We start from the raw sequence: 27,163 nt of genomic DNA, 5'->3' as shown, positions 1-27,163 counted from the left end.
CTATGGCTGACATTGACAGTTTTTAGCCCTGACACCATATTCCTGTCTGCCACGGTGACAGCTGAGCTTCAGCTAAATAAGCAGATTGGACCACTACCATTTCCCAGGTGGCCTGTTGCCTATCACATCTGATCATCAACACAGCTTGGTATAGGACACAGATTCAGTCCCTAGCACTCTGGAGTGGTGACTAAGAGGAGCAATGTAATAGGAAGGAAAAATAATTATTCACCAACGTTTCAGAGGATCTGCAGAAGATAGAGCAGCCTGGCAATGGGAGGAGATAGGTGGGGGTGAGGACCTGTAATTCACATCCCAGGGTTGGGGTAGTGGTGACATGACGGTTTGCAAATATTAGGCAGGCAATAGAGAGTGCTGTTAATATGGCAGAATACCTGCTCTGAGTCATGTGACATCCTCAGTGCCTTTTAAATTTCTCTCTTCCTGTACTTGCTTCCCTCATCTCTACACAGAGGTACTAATGGAATGTTCCTTAACCAAGAGTCATTCACTGTCAAGAGAGGCTTGTTACTTTGCAGAAGACTCTGTCCTCTGGTAACAGGATTGCACACCTCTGACTTCCTTATTAGTCTTCTTGCAAATAGTACATCGCTGTATAAAGAAGATGGAATGAGAGTCTGCAGCTGGCTTCCCCAGTCATTCGTGACTGCAAAAATAACTCTGGGTGTTTATTCTACTGATCACAACATACTGCAAGAAGGCTGCAAGACTGCAAGAAGGCTGAGGGCCACAGTGCCCCTGACACACAATTTAGTGACTATGACATTCATCCACAAGGTCTGGGATAGAAGATTGACATTAAGTAGCCAAGGTACAGATGCCATGCAATGAAGTTGATGTAAGAAATATGACAAGATTAAGCAGATGATTTTCAACAGTTTCAGGCTAAGGCTTTGGAATTCATGATTGCATTTATGAAAGCAATATATAATGAAAAGTACTCTGATCATCAATGTGACAAATTGATGTGTTACCTTAATGAACTCATGGAACACCTAAAAACAATCTCATGACATTTAAAAGGTAACTAATGACAAGATGGAGTTTTGGTGTGGTACTGTGGGTTAATGCACTGGACTTCAAGGTTGGTTTGAACTGCAAAGTCAGTGGTTCAAGCTCACCAGCCGCTCCTCAGAAACCTTATACAGGGTTGCTATGAATCAGAACCGACTCAACGGCACTTAACAACAACGACAAGATCATAACAGTCTTCTCCAAAAGGAATTACTAAATAGAACAATAAATATTTGCCATTTAAAAAATACTAGACTCATTCAAAAACAATAAATATTTACCATTTAAAAAATACTAGACTAATGAGGTTGGCCCAGGATTGGACATTGTTTCGTTCTGTTGTGCATAGGGTGGCTATGAGTCGGTGACGACTCGATAGCACCTAACAACAACAGACTAATGCAAAAACAGGGTTGCTATGGGTCAGAACTGACTCAACAGCACTTAACAACAACAACAATGCAAAAAAGAAAAGGCAAACCATTTAAAGAACTAATGAAGGCCATAGCAGCAGAAGACCAAGACTATGGAGATAAAATGATAGCTGTTGAGAAAAGACACCAAGTCCCAGGGCTTCTTCTAACCTCTTTCTTATTCTTTAGTGATTTATCATAGGATAGGATAGCCCCAGAGGCCCCACAATTTGATACATTGCCTAACAGCCTGATATGCTTTGTTTATCTATTATTCCTTGCTTAGTAAGTGCCAGAATCAGGTGTTGAGTTTTTATCAAGTGCTTTTTCAGCACTTACAGTGATACATACTTTTCTCCCTTAATATATTAAGGTAGAGAATTCTGGAAATAGATCTCCTAATGTTGATTAATCTTTTGGTCCTGGAATATACTTGACCTAGATATGATATATTATCCTTTTAATAAATCACTGGATTTGATTTACTAATACTTTACTTAGAATCTGTGTCCTGCTTGTTCACAAAAATAAAGGTTAGACATGATATTGCTAAAAATTAGGTAGCTGGATGAAGAACAAGTACAGGTAGGAAAAATTCAAAAGCGTCTAGCAGGGAGGTAGCCCCACAGAACACTTTTGTCAAAAGGCCCTGTCCACTGAAACCTAATATTAGGAGATTTTATTTTGCTGATTGCTTTGTCTAAGTCTAGATGTATAAAGGAGTCTTGGTGGGGTGCTGTAAAATAAGTATTGGACTGCTAACTGTAAGGCTGGCGGTTCAAACCCACCAGTGGGCCTTGGAAACCCTATATAGGGTTGCTATGAGTTGGAACTGACTCAACGGCACTTAACTACGACAAAAGTTGTATAAAAGCAAACCTGGATGGCCTATTTGCCACAGAAGACTGGGTGACATACAGTCTCACATACAAATTTGGGAATGCCTTTGTGTATCTGGACTCTGCCGTGTCTCCCTTGTCAGGTCTACCATACATACCACTATGTGAGCAAAACCACTGGGCCATCCTCAGCCTCTGTCCTTATTCATTTATTTATGTAGTCATTGAACAAATATGCAATATTTAATGAGCGCCTCCTTTTGTTGGGCACTGTGTGACTAACTGCAGAGAATGAACAAGGTATAAAAAGACAGCTGCACCCTATTGGAGCTTACATTTTAGAAAAGTGAGTAACACACACACAGAAACACAAATATATGTATTTGTGAGGCTTTCTGTTCCCATAAAACTTGACTGCCTCAGAAACCCTACACAAGGTTACTGTGAATTTAGTTTAAGAGTGTGTGGGGGAAGGTAGAGTCCCCATGGAATAATTTTCATCTGGTCTAGACGGGTCTGGAAAGAGATGGGGCTAAGATTCTTATGAGTCAATAGTGAGTAATTGTTATCATGACTAATTGTGACAGCCACAACTGTAAAAGTAGAAGTTTTGTAACAAAAATGGGAGAGTAGTTAATCTTATAGTCCAGGAAGAGAGGACCCTAGGACCATCAAGGGAGAAGAGCATGAGTGGAATGTGGGACCCTAGCCAGAGAAGCAGCAATACCAGAGATGGAGGCAGAGATGAGGACACGGAGAGAGAGAGAGTAGCTGAGGACTCTAGATTCATGGGAAGAGAGGGGCTGGGTGCTGGCTGCAGAATGTGCCCTTTGGTTGTTTAAATGATTATATACTTCTGAGTATTTCTGTGTCCATCCCCCCCTCCTGCCAAAAAAAACAAACCAAAACAAAAAAATAACAACAGAGGGAATGGAAGCAAATACAGTTGAATGATGATGCACGGAGGAGACTGTAATCATTGCAATGATATGATGGTATAAACCCGATGTTCTCCCATGTAAACTATCACTCAATTCACAATAAAAACTTTAAAAAAATTCACATTAAAGCAAAACCAAAAACATGATAGCATATCATGCCTCTACACAAAACTCATTAGTGCTCCTTATTTCTCTCAGAGTGAGGTTACTGAGACCTTGTTGTTATTGTTAAGTTTCAACTCATAGCAACTCCATATGGGGTTTCTGAGGAGTGGCTGGGTTTGGGGGAAAAAATGTAGGGTGTTGTGAGAGAGTGCAGCAAATAAATCCAATCTGGGATAATGTGACGCTGTAGGATCAACACTGGATTTCGAACCACAAGGTCAGCAGTTCAAACCCACCAGCTGCTCCTCAGAAAACCTATACAGAGGGTTGCTGAGTCAGAATCAACTCTAGGGCACTTAATAACAACAACAACAATCAATGAAAGACCCTTGTGTGGAGAAAAGGTTTACCCCTTAAATTGTAGAAAAGAGCATTCTAAGCAAGAGAGAAAAGTATGTGTGTGAGGCCTTGGGAGACTGAAAAACGGCCAGGGTGTCTAAAGAGTCCATTTTTTCTATTGAATGGAAACAAAACAAAAAAATTCCTACCTTTTCACTTCCCACTCCCAATCCCAGTATAAAATAAAATAAATAAAGCAAAAGATTACTAGCTTCTAGCTGTATTTAGACCGTTTTATTTTGGGATTTTTTTTTTTTTTTGGCAATTTAAGAAATATACTCCTTTTGAAAATAGACTGGCTGTCCTATGAAACAATGTGATTGATTAAACGAGATGCAATATGGCAATGGAAACAAAGGTGCCATAATTTAATGACTCAGCAAACTTTCAGTCCCTCTATGTGACAGCAAGAAAATCTATCAGATGAGTGAGGATTACTCACTTTCTGGAACTTTCTCTGAAGGATTACCCACTTTCTGGAACTTTCATCTGTGGCTTGTGTGTGTGGACCTACTACAATTACTACTACGTACTACTACTACTAGTACGACACACGCACACACACACACACACACACACACATATACACTATCACTTTACATTTGCATAACACATGAAAGCTTAAAATGTCTGTGTATATTATCAAATTTTAAGAATCACAAAAACTCATGAGGAAGATATGCTTATGGTAGTTTATGAAATGAGATGATAAAAACTCAGAAAGGTGAATTGACCAGTCCAAGGCTATGTGGCTAGTAAATGGCAAAACCAGAGGTCAGACCTAGTGACTCATGAGCACACGCTTTTCCCTCCACTATGCTGGATCACAATTATTAAGGGAAACACCCACAATTTAGAAGTGCTAAATGTTGATATTGTTAGGTGCTGTTGAATCAGTTCAGAATCATAGCAACTCTATACACAACAGAACGAAACACTGCCCGGTCCTGCAACTTCCTCACAATTTTTGTTATACTTGAGCCCACTGTTGCCATCACTATGCCAATCTGTCTGATTGGGGGTGTTCCTCTTTTTCACTGACTCTTCAATTTACCAAAGCATGATATCCTTCTCCAGGGACTGGTTCCTCCTGATAATATGCCTGAAGTATGAGAGACTAAGTCTAGCCATCCTAACTTCTACAGGAGCATTCTGGCTGTACCTCTTCCAATACAGATTTATTGGTTCTTCTGGCAGTCCATGGTACTTCCATTATTCTTTTCCAATACCATAACTCAAATACAGCCATTCTTCTAAGTTTTCTTTATTCCCTGTCCAACTTTCACATGTATATGAGGCTATTGAAAATACCATGACTTGGGTCAGGCGTACCTTAGTCCTGAAACTGAAGTGCTAAATAAACAACCTATTTATTTTCACAGACTTTAAGAAATATGGAAGTGAAGAGTAGTCCTGAAGTAGAAGTACCATGTATTGTGGCTGCCCAAGGTCATATTTTTGTCTCTGTTATTATTAGCAGTGTCTCCTTTCAGTTTCAAAATGTCCTGGTTAAATGATTAATTTATACGTTCGCTCAATCCTGAAGGGATATCTCCATAGTGCCCAGAGATGGATTAGTGAGGGGACTGGGTGGAAAGAGCAGTCATAAATACTGACTTGGAAAAAAAGTCATATGGTTTGGTAAACTGTTTTTCACTCTCTCAATTTTATCATATTACTAATGGTTTTCAAACTTTTATGCTTGAGAGCTGTAATAAGAAACACAATTTATTAACTTTAATTCAAAACACACATGAGGAGACACACTTCTAACTGGAACAGAAGTTTTATAAAATAATACTCTTTTATTGGCATTACATTATAATATTTTCTCTTCTAATTTGTTTCCCTTTTGATCTATTTCAGTCCACTCTATTGTTTCAAAAACAGTCTTGGTCGAGACTCACCAAATGGTTTCCCTAATTTGCTAATAGGTGTGACAAGCAGTTTGTTACAGATACAAACCTCTTGCTTACTAGAGAATCAGTCAGGGCCATTTTAAAACTTCGGTAGACCCAAAGTACTCTTACTTTGGGAGGTCCCATCTCACATCTCAGAGTCCTGGTGTTGTGCTGTGGGCTAATGCGTTGGACTGAAAAGTCGTTTGAACCACAAGGTTGATGGTTCAAGCTCACCAGCCACTCCTTGGAAACCCTATACAGGGTCGTTATGAGTCGGAACTGCTTCGACAGCACTTGACAACAACAACATCTCACATCTTATTAGACATATTAAAGTGGACACAACACCTCTACCACATTAAACATATTCCATATGTAAGTGTGGGAATTGACTTGCAATAGACTAGCTGACATAATGCTCCATTTTGCAGATGTTTATTTAAACATTTCGTAATATTGATTTTCTGGTTTTCTTTTCTTATTTTCGTGCCAAGAAATTTATTCTTCAGGTTGCAAACATTTTTGTTGGTCCTTGAAAAACTCATATTCTTGGCACTGGGCCTATAAAGTGGAATGGATACAGCAGCTCTGCTGTCTGGTAAGTATTATGGATTTGTAAATGGAAAGAAATTATGGAAGATTATTATCTCTGCTAGCTTCTTTGACAGAAGGCCATTGGGGCATGGAACTGGGCACTGTATAAGGTGAGCTGGTCACTTCAGTTAAGAAAGAAAACAGTGCAAGGTATAGATAACTCAGGACTGAGAGACCTGTCGCTTACTCGTCTGAAGCTCAGTGTTCCCCTCTGTAAAATGACAATCATACTTATCCTGTCTTGCTTACCAGGCAGGAATGGCCAAAGGATTAAAATTAGATAATGTATGGGAAAGTACTTTGCAAATTATAAAGCACTACCTAATTATTATTAAAATATTCAGTGGATGCTATTTTTGTGACTGCCCAGCTTGCTTAGGTTTTACTGAGGCGAAATTTATGAACACTAAGGCACCGTTCTCAGGAATGTTTTGTGTGCACAAAGCAACTGTAGCTTAGCACCTATTACTATTAATGTTCCCCTGTTCATCTCTAATGCAATTTAGACAGACTCCTATGTGTCGTGAACCTTTAGTAAGTCTAGTACTCCCTGGAATACCTGTCTTTCTTGCCAAACTACTGTATTAAATAATTATGCAATTGTTGTTGCCAATAACCTTGAAGAAAAATAGAATTGTTTATAGTGGTGCTACAAAAGGCGGATGCTGATTTCCTGAACTTCAGGACTCTAAACTGCTGCAATTTAATTTAATTAAAATGAGGACCAGGCAGAATGCATTATTATATATTGATAATATATGCGGACACAGGCGGACATAGGGAATTATTTTGACAAAATTCACATAATGAATGCAGATCAGAGCCCCTGAACAAGCCAGTTTGTCAAATTAAATAAGCCTTCTCTAGAATTTTAACAGCACAGTGAACTTAACAATAATGATTTTCTTTCCTTTTTTTTTTTTTTAACCACCTTGTGTTGCAAGCAGCAGAATTGGGAAAGAAACTAAATCAAATGCAATGATTCCCAGGCATCATACCTTATATTCAGAGCCAGAGAATAAAGCACTAAGGCCAACTTATTTCAAATGTTCATATGGAGTTTTTAGCAGGGGAGTCTTGTCTGTGTACCAGACAACAAAATCTTTAAGCCAGATGAAGTAATGATTGTGGCTTTTGTACTGGAACCCTAGGGGTGATTTTACTTTTCCACTTGATCAATATTGTACTTGAATTAACCAGTCTTATCAGTTGCCATTGATACTTCTCCCAAGAAAGAGTTCTCACAACCTCTGTTACTAATTCATATACACTCTGCCATTACCCTTCGAGTTGGGAATCTGTTTCATTACTTACAAAATGGTGGGATAATCTAGGATCTTAAGTTTACCTTTACTCATTTTGACTGTGTCTCAACACTATTCTTCTGCCATACTATTGTCCTTAGAGATCACAACAACTCCCCACAGTTGAACTATGTGGGAAACAAGAGGTCAGCATTTCAAACTCTGTGCACATTTCCACTTAGCTCTTTTGGTGTGGCAATGGACTGCTAAGTACAAGTCCTGTGGTTCAAATGCACCAGCAGTTCCTTGGAAACCCTATACAGAATTGCTATGAGTTGGAATTGACTCGACAGTACTTATCAACACTAACAAAACATTTTGTAGCGCTTCAAATTCAACTTATTTAAACCAGAACCCCTCTTCCATCATCCAGAAATGAGTATGTGGGAGAAGAGTATGGGAACTTTTTTCACCCAAAATTTTAACCTAAAATCCTTACTATAATTGGGACCTTATGAATGTTGGTCAAGACTTAATAGTTTCTTTTCACATGACCACAGATTTGAAGGCTTAAAACAACAAAGAACTCTGAAATGGGTATAACTGGGCTAAAACCTGGTTGTTAGAAGGGCTGCAGTCCTTCAAGAGGCTCCATTTCCTGGCCTTTTCCAATTTCTAGAGGTCACTCCATCCCTTGGCTTCTAGTTCACTTTCCCTACCTTCAAAGCTATCAATGTTGTATCGATCAGTACATTTCTACTCTAGCGTGACCAATCTACAGAAATAAAGGTGTGGACTTTTTTTTTTTTTTTTGGTCTCTCTCTTTCACTTTGGAGGATCTTTCTGATTATATTGGGCCCACCCAGATAGTTCAGGATAAATCTTCCTTTCGTAAGGTCAGTTGAGTAGAAACTTTGATTCCATCTGCAACCTTAATTCTAGGGACTAGGATTTGGACATCTTTGGGGAGCATTATTCTATCAAAAGACTATACTGGAAGTTTTGAATCCAAAGGAAATCTGAGTAGTGTCATTGTCCCTACCCATCCACTACCATCAAGTCAATTCTGACTCATAGTGACCCTGTGTAGGGTTTTCAAGGTTACAAATCTTTACAGGAACAGGAAGGCTCATCTTCCTCCCAGAAGGGCTGGTGGATTCAAACTGATGACCTGTGGTTAGCAGTCCAGATAGCATCATTGTTAGTATATGGAAAAACATTTAGCCCATTTCTTTCTACATCAGTTAAGTGACTATTAAAGATCATCAGGAGAATAATAAATCTTCTCCCCCTTCTTTTCTCCCTCCCTCCTTTCTTTCTTTTTCTTTCTTTCAATTTAATCATAGCTCAATGGCCACACATTTGATAGTTTTCTCTCCATAAATTTATTTTCTAAACCATTCACTGATGTTGTGTTCTAAAGGGGTTCCCAATCCATCTTCAGGGAAGTAGATTCTCCAAACTCACTCTACCACCTGTTCCAATACTTTAACACTGTCAGAAAATTCTCTTCTTCTCCATAAAGATGGAGATGGAAACCAGGTAGTAAACAAAATCCCTTTAACTACTTGAAAATATAATGAAATTATCAGGCAGAGACATTTCATGCAGCAATCCATACTCCATTCTAGGTACCACATCAGCAATTATTTTGGCTGTTTTCCTTGGGAGCCTCGAAACTTTTCTTTCTCCATTCCCCCTCAAATGTGTCCCCAAGTGCAAATAAAGCACCATGAGGAATAGTTTTATCCTTCCTTTTGGGGCATTTCTTGGAGAGTTCATGGTCTCTTGGACTCTCTGGGTGGTGCAGGTGGTTAAGTGCTGGGCTATTAACTGAAAGGGTGGTAATCTAAGTCTACCGAAAGGTACCTTAGAAGAAAGGTGTGGCTTTTGAAAAATTACAGCCCTGAAAACTCTATAATGTACACTTCTATTCTGAAACACATGAATTGGAATTGACTCAACAATAACTTTGTTTTTTTCATTGTCTCTTGTTTTTATTACTGTTATTAGCCTTAAAAAGGAGACCAGATTTTAAAATCATCTTAATTAAAGCCACTTTATAGTATGAAGTATTTCAACAATGGGCTCAGATATATTAAACAAAGATCATGGAAATGACACAAGACTGGGCAATGTTTCATCCTTTTGTAGAAAAAAATCACCTTGACCGAATTAGATGGCAACTAATGAAAATATTTGGAATGTCTGAGGAAATTTTGACCAGGAACACAAGCCTAGAAATCAGAAGTAAACTGACACCCATAAGCAAATAATTGGAATGGAGACTTTAGTAAGGGTGTATGTACTAGGAAAGCCTGCCTCTCTCTGTGTTTTAGCTGTTTATTCAATCATTCATGGAGATCTTCAAAAGTAAGTGATTAGATGTACTCAACTAGAACAAGGAGGAAGAATTTAGAATCTCTAGCAATGGATTTATTTAAAAAGACAGTTATTGAACAAATTGCTCCCTGTAAGTGCCAATGGTGAGATTTTTGTCTCTCATACTTTGGGCATGTTGTCAAGAGGGACAAGTCTCTGGAGAAGGACATGATGCTTGGTAAAGCAAAACATCAGCAAAAAAGAGGAAGACCTTCAATGAGATAAAATTGACACAGTGGCTGCAACAATGGGCTCAAACACAACAGTAATTGTGAGGATGTTGAAGGACTGGGTAGTGTTTCATTCTGCTGTACAGAATGTACAGGTCATTAAGAGTCAGAACCAACTCAACGGCACCTAAAAACAACAACATAAATCAATAAATAATGTGAGGTTCAAAAAATGTGGAAAACAATTTGGTGGTTCCTCAATAACTTAATGATAAAACTGCCATATGAGGCAGCAATTCCACTTTTAGCTATATATATATATAATCATGACAAGCTATGGACAACATTGCGAAGTATGAGTATTCTGGAACACTTAATTGTGCTCATGAGGAATATGTACATGGACCAAGAAGCAGTTGTTCAAACAGAACATGGGAACATCGAATGGTTTAAAATTAAGAAAAGTGTGTGACAGGGGCGTGTTCTTTCACCATACTTATTTAATCTGTATGCTAAGCAAATAATCTGAAAAGCTGGGTTATATGAAGAAAAATGTGGCATCAGGATTGGAGGAACACTCATTAACAACCTGTGATACGCAGATGATACAACCTTGCTTCCCGAAAGTGAAGAGGATAAAACATTTACTGATGAAGATCAAAGAGCACAACTTTTGGTATGGATTACATCTTAATGTAAAGAAAACAAAAATCCTCACCACTGGACCAATAAACAACATTCTTATCAATGAAGAAAAGATTGAAGTTGTCAAGGACTTCATTCTTCTTGGATCAACTATCAACACTCATGGAAGCAGCAGTCAAGACATTAAATGACGTATTGCATTAAGCAAATCTGCTGCACAATACCTAAAAAGTGTTGAAGAGCAAAGATGTCAGCTTGAGGACTAAGGTGTGCCTGGCCCCAGCCATGGTATTTTCAATAACCTCATATGCACGTGAAAGCTGGACAGTGAATAAGGAAGGCCATAGGAAAATTGATGCTTTTGAGTTATGGTGTTGGAGGAGAGTGTTGAAAGTGCTATGGGCTGCCAAAAGAACCAATAGATCTGTGTTGGAAGAAGTGCAGCCAGAGTGCTCCTTGGAGGCCAAGAAGGGCAAACTTCGTCTCTCATACTTCGGACATATTGTCAGTAGGGACCAGTCACTGGAGAAGGATATCATGTTTGGTCAGGTGGAGGGTCAGAGAAAAAGAGAAAGACCCCCCAATGAGATGGATTGGCCAAGTGGCAGCATCGATGGACTCAAGCATGGCAACAGTAGTGAGGTTGGCCCAGAATCAGGCAGTGTTTCATTCTGCTGTGCATAAGGTTGCTATGGGTCGGTACCGACTCGATGGCACCTAACAACAAAACAACACATATATATTATGTTCAGTTATATATATATATATAACTGAAAACAGGTTGTGATAGGATTTTGTGTCAACATCATGGGCCAGGATTCTCAGTGGTTTGGCAGTTGAGAGGTAGCTATTCCCTATGATAAGATTCAATATAATTTAATCTACTCTATGAGCAGCCAGTCAGCTGAAAGAAAATTTCCTCAAGGGTGTGGCTTGCTTTAAATATATTGTTTGCTTGCTCTCTGCTTCATCTGGATCTTGCATCTTGCTAGTCCTCCAACCTCTACTTCTTTGGACTTGAACCTGCCCTATTGGGCTACCTTATTACCCGATGATCTTGGGAGTTGTCAACAGCCTATCATCTTACCTGCTTGATCTGCCTGCCTGTCATTTGACCTGCTGATCTTGGTTCATCTGACCCATGGACTTGGTACTCTTACACCTCTACAACTGTGTGAGCCACTTCCTTGATGTAAACCTCTCTTTTTGTATACATATATAAATTTCACTGGTTTTACTACTCTAGAGATCCCAACACATGACACAAGCGTTCAACCAAAAGTTTGTAAATGACTTGTAAATAGTACATAGCAGTACTATTCAGAACAGTCAAAAGGTGGAATCAACTCAAATGCCCATCAATTGTGAATGGACTAATGAAATGAAATGTGGTATAGTCATGTAATAGAATATTATTCTGTCATAAAAAGGAATGAATTAACATTACATACTATAACATGGATGAAATTTAAAAGCACTAGGACAAGTGAAAGAAGTCAGTTACAAAAGACCACATATTACAGTTGTTTGAACTATCCTGAGTAGGCAAATATATAGAGCTAGAAAATAGATTAGTGGTTGCCAGCGAGTAGGGCCAAAGGAGGATGGGAACTGACTGAGTACAAGTTACCTTTAAAATGTTCTGGAACTAAATAGCAATGATGCTTGCACAACCATGTGGATATATAAAAGCCCACGGAATTGGATACCTTAAAAGGGTAAACTTTATGGTATGTGAATTATAGCTCAGTAGAGCTGTTGTTTTTTTAAAAGTGTGTTCTTGCTTATTGATGCAAGAACTAATAAGCAATGACTCCTGGTATGGCACTGTAGGATAGGCACTGGACTGCTAAACACAAGGTCAGTGGTTCAAACCCACCAGCTGTTCCTCGGAAGCCCTATACAGGGTCATATGAGTCAGAACCAACTTAATGGCACTTAAGAGCAACAATAAACAATAAACAATGACTGCTAGTAATGGATAAATTTCTAAATGTCACAACTTATGAAAAAAATGGAGGAGAAAACCCAGCAAGGTTTCTGAGGAAGGTTAACAAAGATCTATAGAGAAAGGATAGAGGAATTTTGGATTATTCCACCTAGTGAAGCAAACACTGCAGAATAGTATCCTGGAGAGGAGAATATGAGGCTTTCAGTAGCCATCAGTCAAGATCCCTGCAGGAAGCAGATGTCACACTCATAAGGGTTCACGGCAGAGAATTGAACAAAAGAATTATTTACAGAGGCATGGGCAGAGCTAAGGAAATCAACAAGAGATAGTGACCCACCCAGAGACTGGCAACAGTTGGAAGCCTTTTAGGCTTGCAAGGACAAGGGAAGGGAATGATGATACCGAAGCCCAGTGAGTTTGGGAATAGAGAAAAGGGATACTCAACAGGAATTGCCATTATTTAACATAGTCACTGTTAGAACTGCATGTGATGCAGTGAAGCCTGTTGTTATGTGCCATCGAGTTGAAGCCAACTCATAGCAACCCTGTGCAGGGTTTCTAAGGAGTGTGACCTTATGGATAGCAGTCCAGAGTTTATCCTATAGCGACATTCTAGTGAAACATGGAGGGGGAGAAAGGCCCTGGCACCTCTTTCCATTCAACCTCTAATCTCTAGTTGAAGTCACCCATTGGTCATGTCAAATGGAAAATCAGAAGCAACGGAGTCCATACCAGGTATCTATTGTTGTTTGTTGTTAAGTGCCGTCGGGTTGGTTTTGACCCATAGAGACCCTGTGTAGGGTTTCTGAGGAGTAGCTAGTGAGCTTGAACTACTGACTTTGCAGTTCAAACTGACTGTACAGTCCAGTGCATTAACCCATAGTACCACCAAGCATATCTCAGGGCACAGAGTAGAGTTAGAGAAGGGCAGAGAAGAGACTGTGTGTGTATATGGCAGGAAGGGCAAACGGAAAACAACCAACAGAGCGCGAGAGCCTGTCTATCATATCCACAGCCCTTTTCTTAGAGAATGTGAGCAACAGACATCTTGTGTGTAGACTCCAAGCTTTATACCATGTGATCTCAATACCCTGTTGTTAAGTGCTGTCAAGTCGGTTCTGACTGATAGCAACCCAGTACAGGGTTATTCCAAGGAGTGGCTGATGGGTCTGCACCACCAACCTTGCTGTTATCAGTCTAGTGCTTATCTTACAGTGCCACCCCATAGCAAAATTGGAATAATAATACTAGCAACCAACTTGAGTGCTCACCATGTATACCACATGCTTGATATTACTCATCTCACTGAATCCACATAGCATAATGAACCTATAAGTAATGTATCATTTTGGCACCCATTTTATAGATGGAAAAACTATGGTACTCAGAGACTAAGTAATTTACCCAATGTCACGTAACTAGCAAGTAAAGAATGGATGATATGAACCCAGGGAAGGAGTCTGGCTGCAGAGTTGTTCTGTTAACTACTGTAGTCACTGGAATAGGGATTGAGCAGGACTCTGTCAGCTGGCCAGCACACCTCAGTGGCAGTTAGTCTAACAGTCGAACTCTGCCTTATTGGGTGTTCTATACTGCATAGTGACTGGTTTCACACATCTAGAATTCTTCCTAATAGGAATATGAGTTCAAGAAACAGAGCAAATCAGTACACCATAGGGAATGAGAAGCTGAGGGAAAATAAGGTTCACTTGTGTGACTGGAGACACGAGATGAGTTCCATTATCAGTATGATTGAGTTACCTCACCACTGCAGGGGGCTATGGAGGGGACAACTTGCAAACCTGTTGCTGAGTTGACAGACTGAATGCTAGCTTTCTAGAACTAGAATGTATCCTGAACAAGGCTGTAGTTGTGAACAAGCCTCTGTGGAGCTGCTGATCCTATTTCCTATCCTTTCTTACTTTCCCATTTGTCTTTATAATATCTATTTTTTGAATTCTCAGAAAGCAAAACACCGATGAGGTAATTCTTGAAATATATGAGGGCCTCTTGAGCAGAGAAAGAAGCCATGGTGGCACAGTGGGTTAAGCGTCAGACTGCTAATTGTGAGGTTCCCACCAGTCATTCTGTGGGAGAAAGACATGATCGTCTGCTGTCGTAAAGATTTCCAGCCTTGAAAACCCTGCAGGAGCAGTTCTTTTCTGCTCTTTAGGGTCACTAGGAGTCACAATGAACTCAATGGCAATGGGGTGTTTTTTTGTTTGTTTGTTTGTTTGTTTTTGTTTTGTTTTTTATGGCAGGGTCACTATGAGGTACCACCATGGTAGTTTAAGAAATATAGGTCAGCTCTATGGGAGTTGTACCACGATAGAAACTTCCAAAGAAGGATGTGAAAACTGTCTCCTCTGGAAGGCTTTAAAAAATATTCTTCTCATCTATCCAAAGGTGTCCAAGAGATTCTGACTGAAGGCACAATGATCAATGACTCCCAAATTGGCATCTACAGACTAGTGCCAGATCCTTTAAAAAGTTTTCACTGCCTTCCACAGAGAAAGAGGAATACAGACAATAATGTCTAGCTCTCTTTCTCTTGTCACCGTTAGGTTGATATGTTGTTTACAACCATTTCTTAGAATAGACTCCTTCCCATTTATGGTGTTTATAAAATTATGGTTGTTGTTGTTGTTAAGTGCCATCGAGTTGGTTCTAACCCATAGTGACCCTGTATAGGGCTTCCTAGGAGCAGCTGGTGAGCTTGAACTGCCAACCTTGCAGTTTAAATGGCTTTGCAGGCTGGCGCATTAACCCACAGTGCCACACCAGGACTCCAAAATTATGGTAATGGTAGGCAATAGTAGATCATAGTGTTCGTTCTCTTTTTTTTTCTTTGAAAATTCTTCTTACTTGACAACAATGAGACACTATCTCACACTAGCATTAATAGCAAAATTCAAAAATAACAGAGAGCAACAAATGCTGGCAAGGGTGTGGAGAGACTAGGACCCTCCTACATCACTGGTGGGACTGGAAAATGGTTCAGCCACTGGAAAATGCTATGTGCTTCCTCAGAAAGTTGGAAATAGAGATACTGTATTATCTGGTAATCCCTCTACTTGGTATTTATCCACAAGAAATAAAAGCTAGCACATCAATGTTCATCGTAGCACTATCCATAATAGCAACAAGATAACAACAGTCTAAACGCCCATCAATGGAAAGAATGGATAAAAAAACACTGGTACATACACACAACGGAATACTATGCAATGTAGAAGAATAACAATGAATCTGGGAAATACCTCATAACATGGATGAACTTGGAGGACATTATACTGAGTGAAATTAGTCAGTCACAAAAGGACAAATATTGTATGAGACCACTATTGTAAATACTCAAGAAAAGTTTTTTTATGGTAAAAGAAACATTCTTTGATGATTACCAAGGGTGGGAGGGAAAGGAGAGTAATTGCGTGAGGGTAGACGCATGTTAACTCCGGTGATGGGGAGGGCAATATACAAGAAGAAGGAGGGTGGCAGAAGAATGACGAAGGCAGGTGAAGACACAGATAGGTATGCAAGGACTAAAGGGGACAGAGGTAAATACTGATATATATATAATATATATATATATATATTATATTTATACATGGGTATTTACCTTTCCTGCAAACACAGCTATGAATGTGGTGGAACATGTTGTTGTTAAGTACTGTCAAGTCACTTCTGACCCATAACGGTCCTACATAGGGTTCTGAGGTGTGGCTGGTGGGTTTGAACCACCTACCTTGTGGTTCAAGCTGACTTTGTGGTCTATTGCATTATCCTGCAGTTCCACACCAAGACTCCATGGTGGAACATATACCTTAAGGCAATGACTTGCTGGTCCCGGAGGGGGGGGGGTGTCATTTGTCAATTGACATAACATAGTCCACAAAGACAATGTTCTACATGCTCTTTTGGCAAGTAGTGTCTGGGATCATAAACGCTCATGAGCAGCTATCTAAGGTACAGCTATTGGTCTCTCCATGTGTGGAAGAAAGAAGAGAGATGAAAATTGAAGAGGCTTGCAATAAATTATTCCAATGGACTAATGGAACATATGAATATCAGTCTCCATGACTCTGAGATCAGAAGAGCTAGATGGTGCCCAGTTACTACTACCAACTGCTCTGGAAGGGTTCACATTAGAAGGTCCTGGACAGAGCAGCAGAAAAGGCGGAACAAAATTTTTTATAAAAAAATTGAAAAATAAAACCAAGCTTACTGGTCCAAAAGAGACTGGAAGCACCCGAGACTATGGCACGTGACCACCCTTCAGGTTAGGTCTGGAAAGGAACTCACCCTCATGACCAAAATTTCAGTCAAGCAGTAGATAGGTATTTAGTGGCCGGGGTGGGGTGGGGGAAGCAACAACACTAGTAAGATATGCCGACCAATGAATGGTCAATCATTTAAAGTAATGAAGGCAGCAGTCACATAAGGACAAAGTTGAGAAGTGATGGTAAAGTGGGTGGAATGCAAATAGGAACCACAGAGAGGAAGGTATTTGGAAAATAAAAAAGCTGGCACATAAATCTCAGTCTCAATTTTTATGAAGTATCATTTGTCTGAGAGAATTAGATATTTGAAAACTATTGGCCCAAAGGACCCCTTAAGGTCCCTGCTCTCTATAAGATTCGAGGTTTTAAAGTCTTCAGATTACAGATAATCAAAAGGAATAGGTAAGTAGAATGATTTTTTTTTTATTTAACCTACTGAAGTAACAAGTTAATAGAGTCTAACCATTTTAGACATAGGCAATAATAAGTGGAGATACTTGTAAGTTAGAATTTTGTACTTTCTAAGTGGAAATGACAGTCTAAATGTCAGCTCCAAAAATGTGGCCCAAAGAATGCCACACCAAAGGTCACAGTTAGAAGGCAACAATCAACTCTGGAGACAGTTACAAGTCAGATATTGTATGATTCCACTGGTACACAGCCATCATGAAAGGGGAAGTAAAATCATTTTGAAGCAAAAATGTGTGTAAAGGGAATTCTAAACAGACACAAAGGGAGTGTTTTAATGAAAAATGCCTTAGATCCTTTAAATAGAAAAAATCCCATAATTATTCCAAATACAATTAATATGCAACTAGTATTTTCTATTTTATGAATAACACCGCATAGAATTGTTTCAACATACCCAAAGCTTCTGCCAGTCCCCAAACCTTCTGTCCATAGATGTCGGTCTTGTTCCAGGCAAATGTGTAGACAAGATTAATTGCAGCAGGAAACCACTTCTGTGTGAGTCGCCCTTCCACAGCTACTGTGAGGTGTACTTTAATCATCCCCATAGGAATTGTTGAATGTGTCAGAAGGATTCGTAGCAAGGTTTTATACCCGGGGGTACGGCTGCTCAAATAACTCAGCCTCACAAAACTGGAAGGAATGGGGATCTCCTCCTGTACAACCTGAAAGAAGAAAAACCAAATAGACTCCTGTCTATATATGCTTTATTGTCTTAGAAACACATGTTAAGGGATGTCTACATGTCAAGGCATCTATTATTCTAAAATATTTGTATGGTTATGTGACCATAGGTTCCAGATTTTGTTCCAAATCTACATGGGGACAAGAAATCTAACAGACCTTAATGAGTGGTCTCCCCTTTCCTCTACCGGGAAAGACTGAAAAGAATAATTACACTTTTCAACAGTTTTCCAAAAATTGCTTGTGAGTTGGGAAAGTTCACACTGCTGAATGTCAAACAACTCAGCGCTATAAGCTCCATTAAGGGGTCCATTTCTTTTACATACATACACAAAATCTTGTTTGGTGTCAAGTCATATATCACAAAACCATTGCTGTAAGCCTTATTCAGGCTAGGCTCTCTAAAAGAATTCCAAAATCAGGTCCACTATTTTATGACAAACAGTATGGTCTCCCTAGAATTAATCTTTACTGATGCCATTAAACTTGTCTTCTTTGGAACGTTGGAATTATCTCAAGAGTCAAATCTTTAATCAAATTTTGCTTTCATATTTCTCTGTATCAACAGCTGGGGAAAAGTTTCTCCAACTTGGCATCTATGACAGGGAAGCAAATTGTTAAGTGCTGTTGAATCAGTTCCAACACATAGTGATCCCATGCACAACAGAACAAAACACTGCCTGGTGCTGTGCCATTCTCACAATTGTTGTTATCCCCGAGCCCACTGCTGCTGCCACTGTGCAAATCCATCTTGTTGGTGATCTTCATTTTTTCGCTGACCCTCCACTTTACCAAGCATGGTGTCCTTCTCCAAGGACTAGGCCTTCCTGATAATATGTCTGAAGTGTGAAAGACAAAGTCTCGCCATCCTAGCTTCTAAGGAGCATTCTGGCTGTACATTTTTCAACCGACATTTGTTTATTCTTCTGGCAGTCCATGGTATTTCAATATTCTTCTCCAACATCATACATCAAATGCATCAATTCTTATAAGTTTTCCATATTCACTGTCCAACTTTCACATGCATACCAGGCAATTGAAAATACCATGGCTTGAATCAGGTGCACCTTAGTCCTCAAAGTGATATCTTTGCTCTTGAATACTTGGAAGAGACCTTGTGCAGTAGCTTTTCCTAGTACAATACGTCATTTGACTTCTTGACTGCTGCTTCCATGATTGTTGATTGATTGTAGATCCAAGTAAAATGAAGTCTTTGACAACCTCAATCTTTTCTCCATTTATTATGTTGTTATTTACTGGTCAAGTTGTGAGGAATTTTGTTTTCTTTACATTGAAGTGCAAGCTGTCTAGAAGGCTGTGGTCGTTGAACTTCAGTAAGTATTTTAAGTCCTTTTCGCTTCCAGCATGCAAAGTTATATCATCTGCAGATCACAAGTTGTTGAGTCTTCCTCCAATCCCATTAATTCCTTTGCAAATTTTAAAGGAAACATTCATCTCAGAGTGAAACTACTACTTGCCTTCAAATCATTGCTTTTGCTTATTTGGTTATTAACATAACTAATAATCATCAAAACAAAATTTTGTGTTCTATGACTTCTGTCTTTCAAAACATCTGAAGAAAGAGCCTATCCTAATGAACACATTTAAGGTGACATCAATAGTGTGGATATTTTCATGCACCCATTCAATTTTAGTTCAAAAGCATTTCCCCTCTTTCTTTTTCAAACTAGCACATACAACAGAACTGATTGTTAAATATATGGTGTGTCTTTTTGTCTAGGATCATCCTTCAGTTTCTGAGGACAGTAATTCCTCCTGTTGACTTTTTGTCCATTTTCCCCTCCCCCCACATTAGTTATTAAGGAGCTCTGGTAGCGTAGTGGTTACAAGTCGGGCTGCTAACCTCAAGGTCAGCAGTTCGAAACTACCAGACGTTCCGCGGGAGAAAGATGAGGCTTTCTGTTCCCGTAAAGATTTACAACCTCGGAAACCCTGTGCAGGGTCACTATGAGTCCAAACCGACTCCACGGCGCATAACCACCACCACCACATTAGTTATTTGATAGTAGAATTGCCCATAAGTTCCCTCTTAGATTGCCCATTAGCAGAAAAACAATAGTGAAAGAATGAGTGACATTTAGCACCTTAGTGTTTGGGGTGTGGTGGTAGGAGTATGGAGTTAGGGTTAAGAGTGGTCAAGGCCCAGGACTTTAGTGTTGTTATTAAGTGCCTTCAAGTTGTTTCTGACTCATATTGACCCAGTATAGATTTTCCAAGGAGCGGCTAGTGATTTTGAACTGCCTACCTTGCGGTTCAAATGGACCTTATTTTCGAGTGCTTATCCTACACCGCCATATCAGGATTCATTTAGTGCTAGGGTTATAGTTATCATTAGGGTTAGTTTTAGGGGTAGGGATTGAGCTAGGGTCAGGAATAAGACTTGATCCAGTTTTAAGGTTAGAGTTAGGTCTATTTATTTATTTATTTTTCTTGAAATCTACTTGATTTCCTTTTCATTTAGAAGCTCTGTAACTACGTTATTCCCTCTTTTTTTATTATGAGTTTTTGCAAACTGGTATCTCTATTTCCCTATTTTTAGTCTTGCAGGTTGGCTAACCTTGAATACTTCTACATCTGAATTGAGTTCTGGGTGATATTGCCGTGTATGTTGGTCTCAGGTTGTTGTCTATTGTTGGTTCTCTGACCAAAGAACTCCCTTTAGTATTTTTGTAAGGTTGGTCTGGTTTTTGTAAAGTCTTTTAATATCTATCTACTTGGAAGTGTCCTAATTTTGTAGACATATTTGATGGACAATTTTGCTGTGTGTATGATTCTTGGTTGTCAATTTTTTTCTTTCAGAGTTTTGTATAAGTCATTCTCTTTTTGTCTGCATAGTTTTACTAAGAAATTAGAGTTTAGTTTTATTAGTTATCTTTTGCAGGTAACTTTTCTTTTTTCCTGAGTTGCTCTTAGGATTTTTTTCTTGTCTTTGGTTTTATAAAATTTCATTCTAAATAGTCTTGCTGATTTCCTTTTAAGGTCTATCCTGTTAGTGTTTTCTTTAACTTCTTGAATGGCTATTTTTTTTTGTCTTTCATGCAATTTTCTTTATTTTTATTTTTTAATGTTGTTGTTGCTTCCTGTTCTGGAATTCCAATCACATGTATGCTATTTCTCTTGATAGTGCCCCAAATAAATCTTAGGCTTTCTTCAGATTTTTAATTTATTTTTTCTGATTGTTCCTCTAGCAGATGAATATTGAGAAATTTGTCTTCAAGCTCAGGAATTCAATTATACTTCTTTGCCCTTTCAATATACTATCTGTTTGTGAGTTTTTATTATTAATCTTCTGGCTTTCTAATTGCTGTTTTTGTATGGTTTGCAACTTTTCATTTCTTTTGTCATTTGTTCTTGTAGTGTTTTCCTAAACTCTTCTAAAGTTTTTTTCCTGTGTTCTCCTTGCTTTTCTCAATCTTTCACTGAAGAGTTGAAGCTACCTAAGTAGCACTTTAAATTCCTTATCAAATAGTTCTGATACCATATCTGGTATTATATTATCTGACTCTATATTTTGGTCACTTGTTTGAGGGTCTCTGTCTTGTTTCTTCGTGTAAGGTCAAACTATCTATTTTCTCTGAGAAATTCTGGTGAGTGTTTATATTTAATTGATGACTGTGTGCAGTGTTCTCAGATACTCATCACCTGTCTCCTGGTGGATGTGATAAAAACTAAGTGTAAACGCAAATCTCCGTTCGCTGTTTGTGCACTGTAGTTCAGGTGGGTTCATGTGCCTCCAGAAACAGGGCTGGCACTCCCAGCATCTGACCCTAAGCAGAGGCTAAGACAGGGACTGGGCATGCCTGTGGTTACCAGGAGGGCCCAGAAAAGGGAAACCCACAGCCCCCTTGCTGCAAACCTCCAGCTGCATCCTGTGTCGCAGGTCACTGTATCAACAGTACATTGCAAAAGCTCAAGATGGTCGCACTGCTCCACTCCAACTGGCAGTCCACCAATTTCTCTTCTCTCTCCCTGCTCCTATTCAGCTTCCTCTTCCAGTCAGCTCTCAATCCACACCTCTGTCCAATCTCATGAAGCTCAGGGTTCCAGCATCACCATCTGTACATATTTCACTTTTTCTCCCATGTTTTTGTTGCCTATTGTTGTTGCTGTTAATTGCCATTAAACTGGTTTCGACTTTTAGCGACCCTATATAGGGTTTTCAAGGAGCAGCTGGTGGGTTTGAGCTGCCAGTCTCATAGTTAGTGGTCAAATGCTTATCGTACCACACCAGGACTCCTAGCCTAGTGCCTTGCCTTGCACCTTAGTATTTAATTTCCCTAAGGGAACATGCAATCCTAGATCATTCTGAAAACTTTTTTGCTGAAAGAACACTCATGCTTCTTAATGACATCTCTAAAGGACTGGTGTGCCAATCAAATGTACTCACTAAATGCTACATGTTTTTGTTTTTGTTTTTCTTCTTCTTCTTTTCTAAGGAAAAACAAAGAAAATGACAAGTGGGACAACTGTGTGAGCTCCTTTTCCAGAAGAAACTTTTCATAAGTGGTATGAATGCCTTATGATACTACAATTTTATTTATTCAAAGGCCAATGTACCCACCTGGAGCTCTGGAACAATAGTTCCTCTCTCTGGACAGGATCCTCCAAATGAAGTGAGTGGTGAAGGAAGCACAATAGGATTTGGACTGATAAAGTTGGACATATCACAGGTTGGTGGGTCTGATACAACTCTCTGCATGGTTACTTTCTCCACCACAATAAACTGATTCCAAGGCAACCAGAGGATCCTCTTCTCAGTTAGGAAAGGTGATCGGTCAAAAGTTAAGATGACAGAGATCCCACCAACTGCTACAAGGTCAAAGCTGAAAAAGAAAAATATCGGAAGGTTTCAACCAATGAGCAATTGAAATAGAATTAAAATGATAAAAATAGGTTGAATTTGGTGTCCTTTCTTTTTTGGAGGACTCAAGGATACTCATTTGCATTCTGTATTTTATAGGTTACCTATGTTGTTGTTGCTAAATGCTTTCAAGTCAGTTCCGACTCATAGTGACTCTATATAGAGTTTCTGAGGAACTGCTGGTAGGTTTGAACTGCTGATCTTTTGGTTCACAGTCCAGTGCTAATCATACAGCACCATACCAGGGATCTGTTGTCATTGTTGCTGAGCGTTGCCAAGTTGGTTTTGCCTCACAGCAACCCTGTATAGGGTTTCTGAGGAGCAGCTGGTGGATTTGAACTGCTGACCTTGTGATTTGCAGTCTGGTGTTGATCCTACAGTGCCACCCCAGGAGTCTAGCTAAGTATTTGTTCCATGGATGACTTCTTTTCATTATCCAGTAGACGTTTGAGAAAAATTTCCATGCTAGCAGTGGATATTCACTCAGAATTTATAAACCAATTTTAATACTATTCTAAACTAAATACATTTCTCTAAAGTCAAATCTGACATTGCTGCTCCTCCTTTAGGTACTAGAGATAACAGACAGATAACGACGCAACATTCAGCCAAACTTTAATATATAATACATTATTCAATCTCAAAATTTCTTTTAATGTGACATACAAAAAGTGAGACTCCAAAAGGTTAAATATCTTGTTCAGGGTCACAAACATAGTGTCGGAAACTAGACGATGTCTTTCAGATGGCATTTGGAGAAAGATACCAGCAGAGGAAAGTAGTTCAGTGAAATTTGCTTGAGGCAATTTGCATGCCTAAGCCATCCACAAAGGCAAACTTTGGGCTCCTTATTCTACCTGGACCCTAGATTTAGGATTTCTTATCCCCTCTACAATGCCTTTTGCTTTACTATTGTAAGATAGACCTAATAGATCCTGCCCATCTCTACCAACAATGTTTTCTGTATCTGACAAAGCATAACAGACTCAGAATTCAGTTCATTCTGTGCTGGATTGTTCTCTTTTCTCTTTTAAGTATAATGATGCCTTTGGAATAATGCATTTAAAAGCATTCAAAAGCACAAAATACCATATAAAAGTAAGATAATGGTGATCTATTATTATTATAGCTTAAAGATGGGTAAAGGTCACTATGATGCTCCTTAATATTCAAAGCAACCTAAATCCACAGGACAGAGACATAAGCAATTCCTTACATTAAAAAAGGTCTTTCTGTAAAACACTTTTTCAATGATAAAAAGCCCTTATAGGGAATCAGACTTAATTATGGCCATCTTACCACTCTCTTCATATGTCATTTATTATAGTATTACCAATTGCATTTTGTTGTAAAAAGCTTCCAAATAAAGATAAATGGACAATAAAAAAAGGATGGCGAATACTGTTTTTCTTTTTTTTTTATTGTTGGTTTTTCAGTCAAGTAGCTGTAACATTAAGGCTGTAATTTTAAATTTCCAAAAAGAGGGATTGAAGAACTCCATTAGCTATAGTAAATAATCTAGGTTTCAACTATGAAAAGAAAGCCCAATGTCTTATGGTTTAAGACACAAAAGGTGAATTCATGATAATGCAGTAGTAGTCTAAGGAAAATATAGTGGGGAAAATTCTACACTACCTGTCAAGAAACCTTTCTTCAAGCTAACATTCTATGTTGTTTTAACTCTGTGTCCTTGGGCAAGTTTATTTGCTTCACCCAAACCTCACCTCAAAACTAAAGTGCATATTTATTTGAAAACAAAATAAAAATAAACTGCTCACATATGAGCATATGTATGTGGGCATTACTCTCTACTTTTAAAAAGATTAAGTGAAAAGTGCTGCCATCTTGTTTTGTAGAAAGAATGTAGGTTTTAGGATAATACATATCAGTTCTGTCATGCCAACTTTGTGTATTTGGGTTACTTATTTAGTCTCCATGAGCTTTAGTTTTATCATTAATAATGTGGAGTTAATATTACATATGTATTATTATAAGTAAATGAGGAAAATTTTAAGGGTCATACATATAATGCTGTTAAGTATCCTTCAGTAAATTCTGATGCATAGAGACCTTGTATAGGGCTTCTGAGAAGTGGTTGGTGGGTTTGAACCACTGACCTTGTGGTTAGCAGTTCAGTGCTTATCCTATAGCACCACACCAGGACTCCCATACATATAGTTGTTGTTGGTAAGTGCCATGGGGTTGGTTCCGACTCATAGCGACCCTGTATAGAGTTTCCGATGAGTGACTGGTGAGCTTGAACCACCGACTTTGCAGTTCAAACTGACCTTGCAATACAGCACATTAACCTGCAGTGCCACACAGGGACTCCTTACATATAGCAGGGACTCAAAAGGAGCTCTGGTAGCATAGTGGTTATGAATTGGGCTGTGAACCTTAAGGTCAGCGGTTCGAAACTACCAGCTGCTCCAAATCAAGTTCATTTCCATACTACATTTACAATATGTTTTATTCCTTTGTTAGTCAAATGTAGTTCAACAGGAGCCCTGAAGGCACGATGGTTAATTGCTTGACTGCCAAACCAAAAGACTGCCTGTTCGAATGAATCCACCCAGTGATTCCATGTGAGAAAGACCTGGCCAATCTGCTCCCATAAAGACTGTTATTGTTGTTATTAGGTGCTGTTGAGTGGATTCCCTTATGCACAATAAAATGAAACACTGCCTGGTTCTCCGCCATCCTCACATTTGTTGCTATGCTTGAGCCCATTGTTGATGCCACTAAGTCAATCCATCTTCTTGGGGGTCTCCCTCTTTCTCCATGACCCTTCACTTTACCAAGCATGATGTTCTTCTCCAGGGAGTGGTCCTTCCTGGCAACATGCCCAAAGTGCGAGAGAAGAAATCCAGCCTTACTTTCTCATAAGGAATATTCTGGCTGTACTTCTTGCAAGATAGATTTGTTAGTTCTGGCAGTCCATGGTACTTTCAATGTTTTTTGCCAATACCATAATTCAAATACATCGATTCTTCTACTGTCTTCCTTATTCATTGTTCAACTTTCACATGCATGTGGGGCAAATGGAAATACCACCATTGATTGCTCTTTAACACTTTTAACAGTATTTTGCAGCAGATTTGTCTAATGCAATACATCATTTGATTTCTTGACTGCTGCTTCCAACAGTATTGATTGTGGATCCAAGAAAAAAGGAGTCTTTAACAATTTCAATCTTTTCTTTGTTTATCATGATGTTATTTATTAGTCCAGTTGTGAGGATTTTCATTACAATGAAGTGCAATCCATACAGAAGGCTGTAATCATTGATCTTAATCAGTAAGTTTTTCAAACCCTTTTCAAACAAGGTTGTGTCATCTGCATATCTCAAGTTGTTAATGAGTCTTCTTCCAATCCTGATACTATGTCCTTCATATAATCCAGCTTCTTAAATTACTTGTTCAGCATACAGGTTAAATAAGTATGGAGAAATGATATAACAACGCTGATGTAAACCCTTCCTGATTTTGAATCACCCAGTATTCCCTTATTCTGTTCTAGTGACTGCCTCATTAGTACAATTAAGTGTTCTGGAATTTCCATTCTTCACAGTGTTATCCATAGTTTGTTATGATCCACAGAGTAGAAATGCCTTTACATAGTCAATAAAACACAATAAACAAACATCTTTCTGGTGTTATCTGTTTTCATCCAAGATCCATCTGACATCATCAGTGATCTATGTCCTCTTTTTTTTTTTTTTAAGAGACATAGTGTCAGTTTTATTCTACCTTCACAAGATCCTCAATGAGGTCACAGATCTCCTTTAAAAACTAGCAAATTTTGATAATCCAAGTCTAAGTTGCCCGTCCCTATTAGCTCAGTGTACTGAAGAAGCAAGCTTGATCCTTGATATAAGGAAACCTTTCCTTTCATTCGGAATTTTGGGCAACTTCATCCATAAGTAAAAGTCCAGTATATCAAGTTGTAGCAATTTACACTTGCTGCCTCTTGATCTTCATCTGATTGAGTTCTGGTCAGCACAACATCCAGTTGTCTGTGGGCAGGAGGCTGGCTTGCAAAATGTGCCCTTTGGACATTTAAATGAATATATATTTTCTTTTAAGTTTTTGTTGTGAATTGAGTGAAAGTTTACAGGGCAGATCATCAGCTTTACATTCAACAAATTATACACCTTGTTTCATTACAATGATTAAAATCCCCTCCATGTACCATCAAATAACAGTATTCCTCTCTATTCACTTTAGCTCT

General features: G+C 38.9%; 1 protein-coding gene across 3 annotated transcripts in view; it reads right to left on the bottom strand.

Annotated features, from left to right (window-relative positions):
- Positions 1 to 27,163, bottom strand: part of TENM1 (teneurin transmembrane protein 1) — an 884,561-nt gene that overhangs the window by 195,092 nt on the left and 662,306 nt on the right. For all 3 annotated transcript variants that reach the window (XM_006862844.1, XM_006862842.1, XM_006862843.1), the window contains exons 17-18: positions 22,634 to 22,895; positions 17,765 to 18,032 (exon numbers count right to left, since the gene is read on the bottom strand). In XM_006862844.1, the coding sequence (XP_006862906.1) occupies positions 17,765 to 18,032; positions 22,634 to 22,895 (530 nt within the window). The remainder of the gene's footprint in view (positions 1 to 17,764; positions 18,033 to 22,633; positions 22,896 to 27,163) is intronic.

This window comes from Chrysochloris asiatica, unplaced genomic scaffold (genome assembly GCF_000296735.1).
Source record: "Chrysochloris asiatica unplaced genomic scaffold, ChrAsi1.0 scaffold00051, whole genome shotgun sequence".
Lineage (NCBI taxonomy): Eukaryota > Metazoa > Chordata > Mammalia > Afrosoricida > Chrysochloridae > Chrysochloris > Chrysochloris asiatica.
Note: the sequence above shows the minus strand (reverse complement) of the source record. Positions and strands in the feature narration are given on the sequence as shown.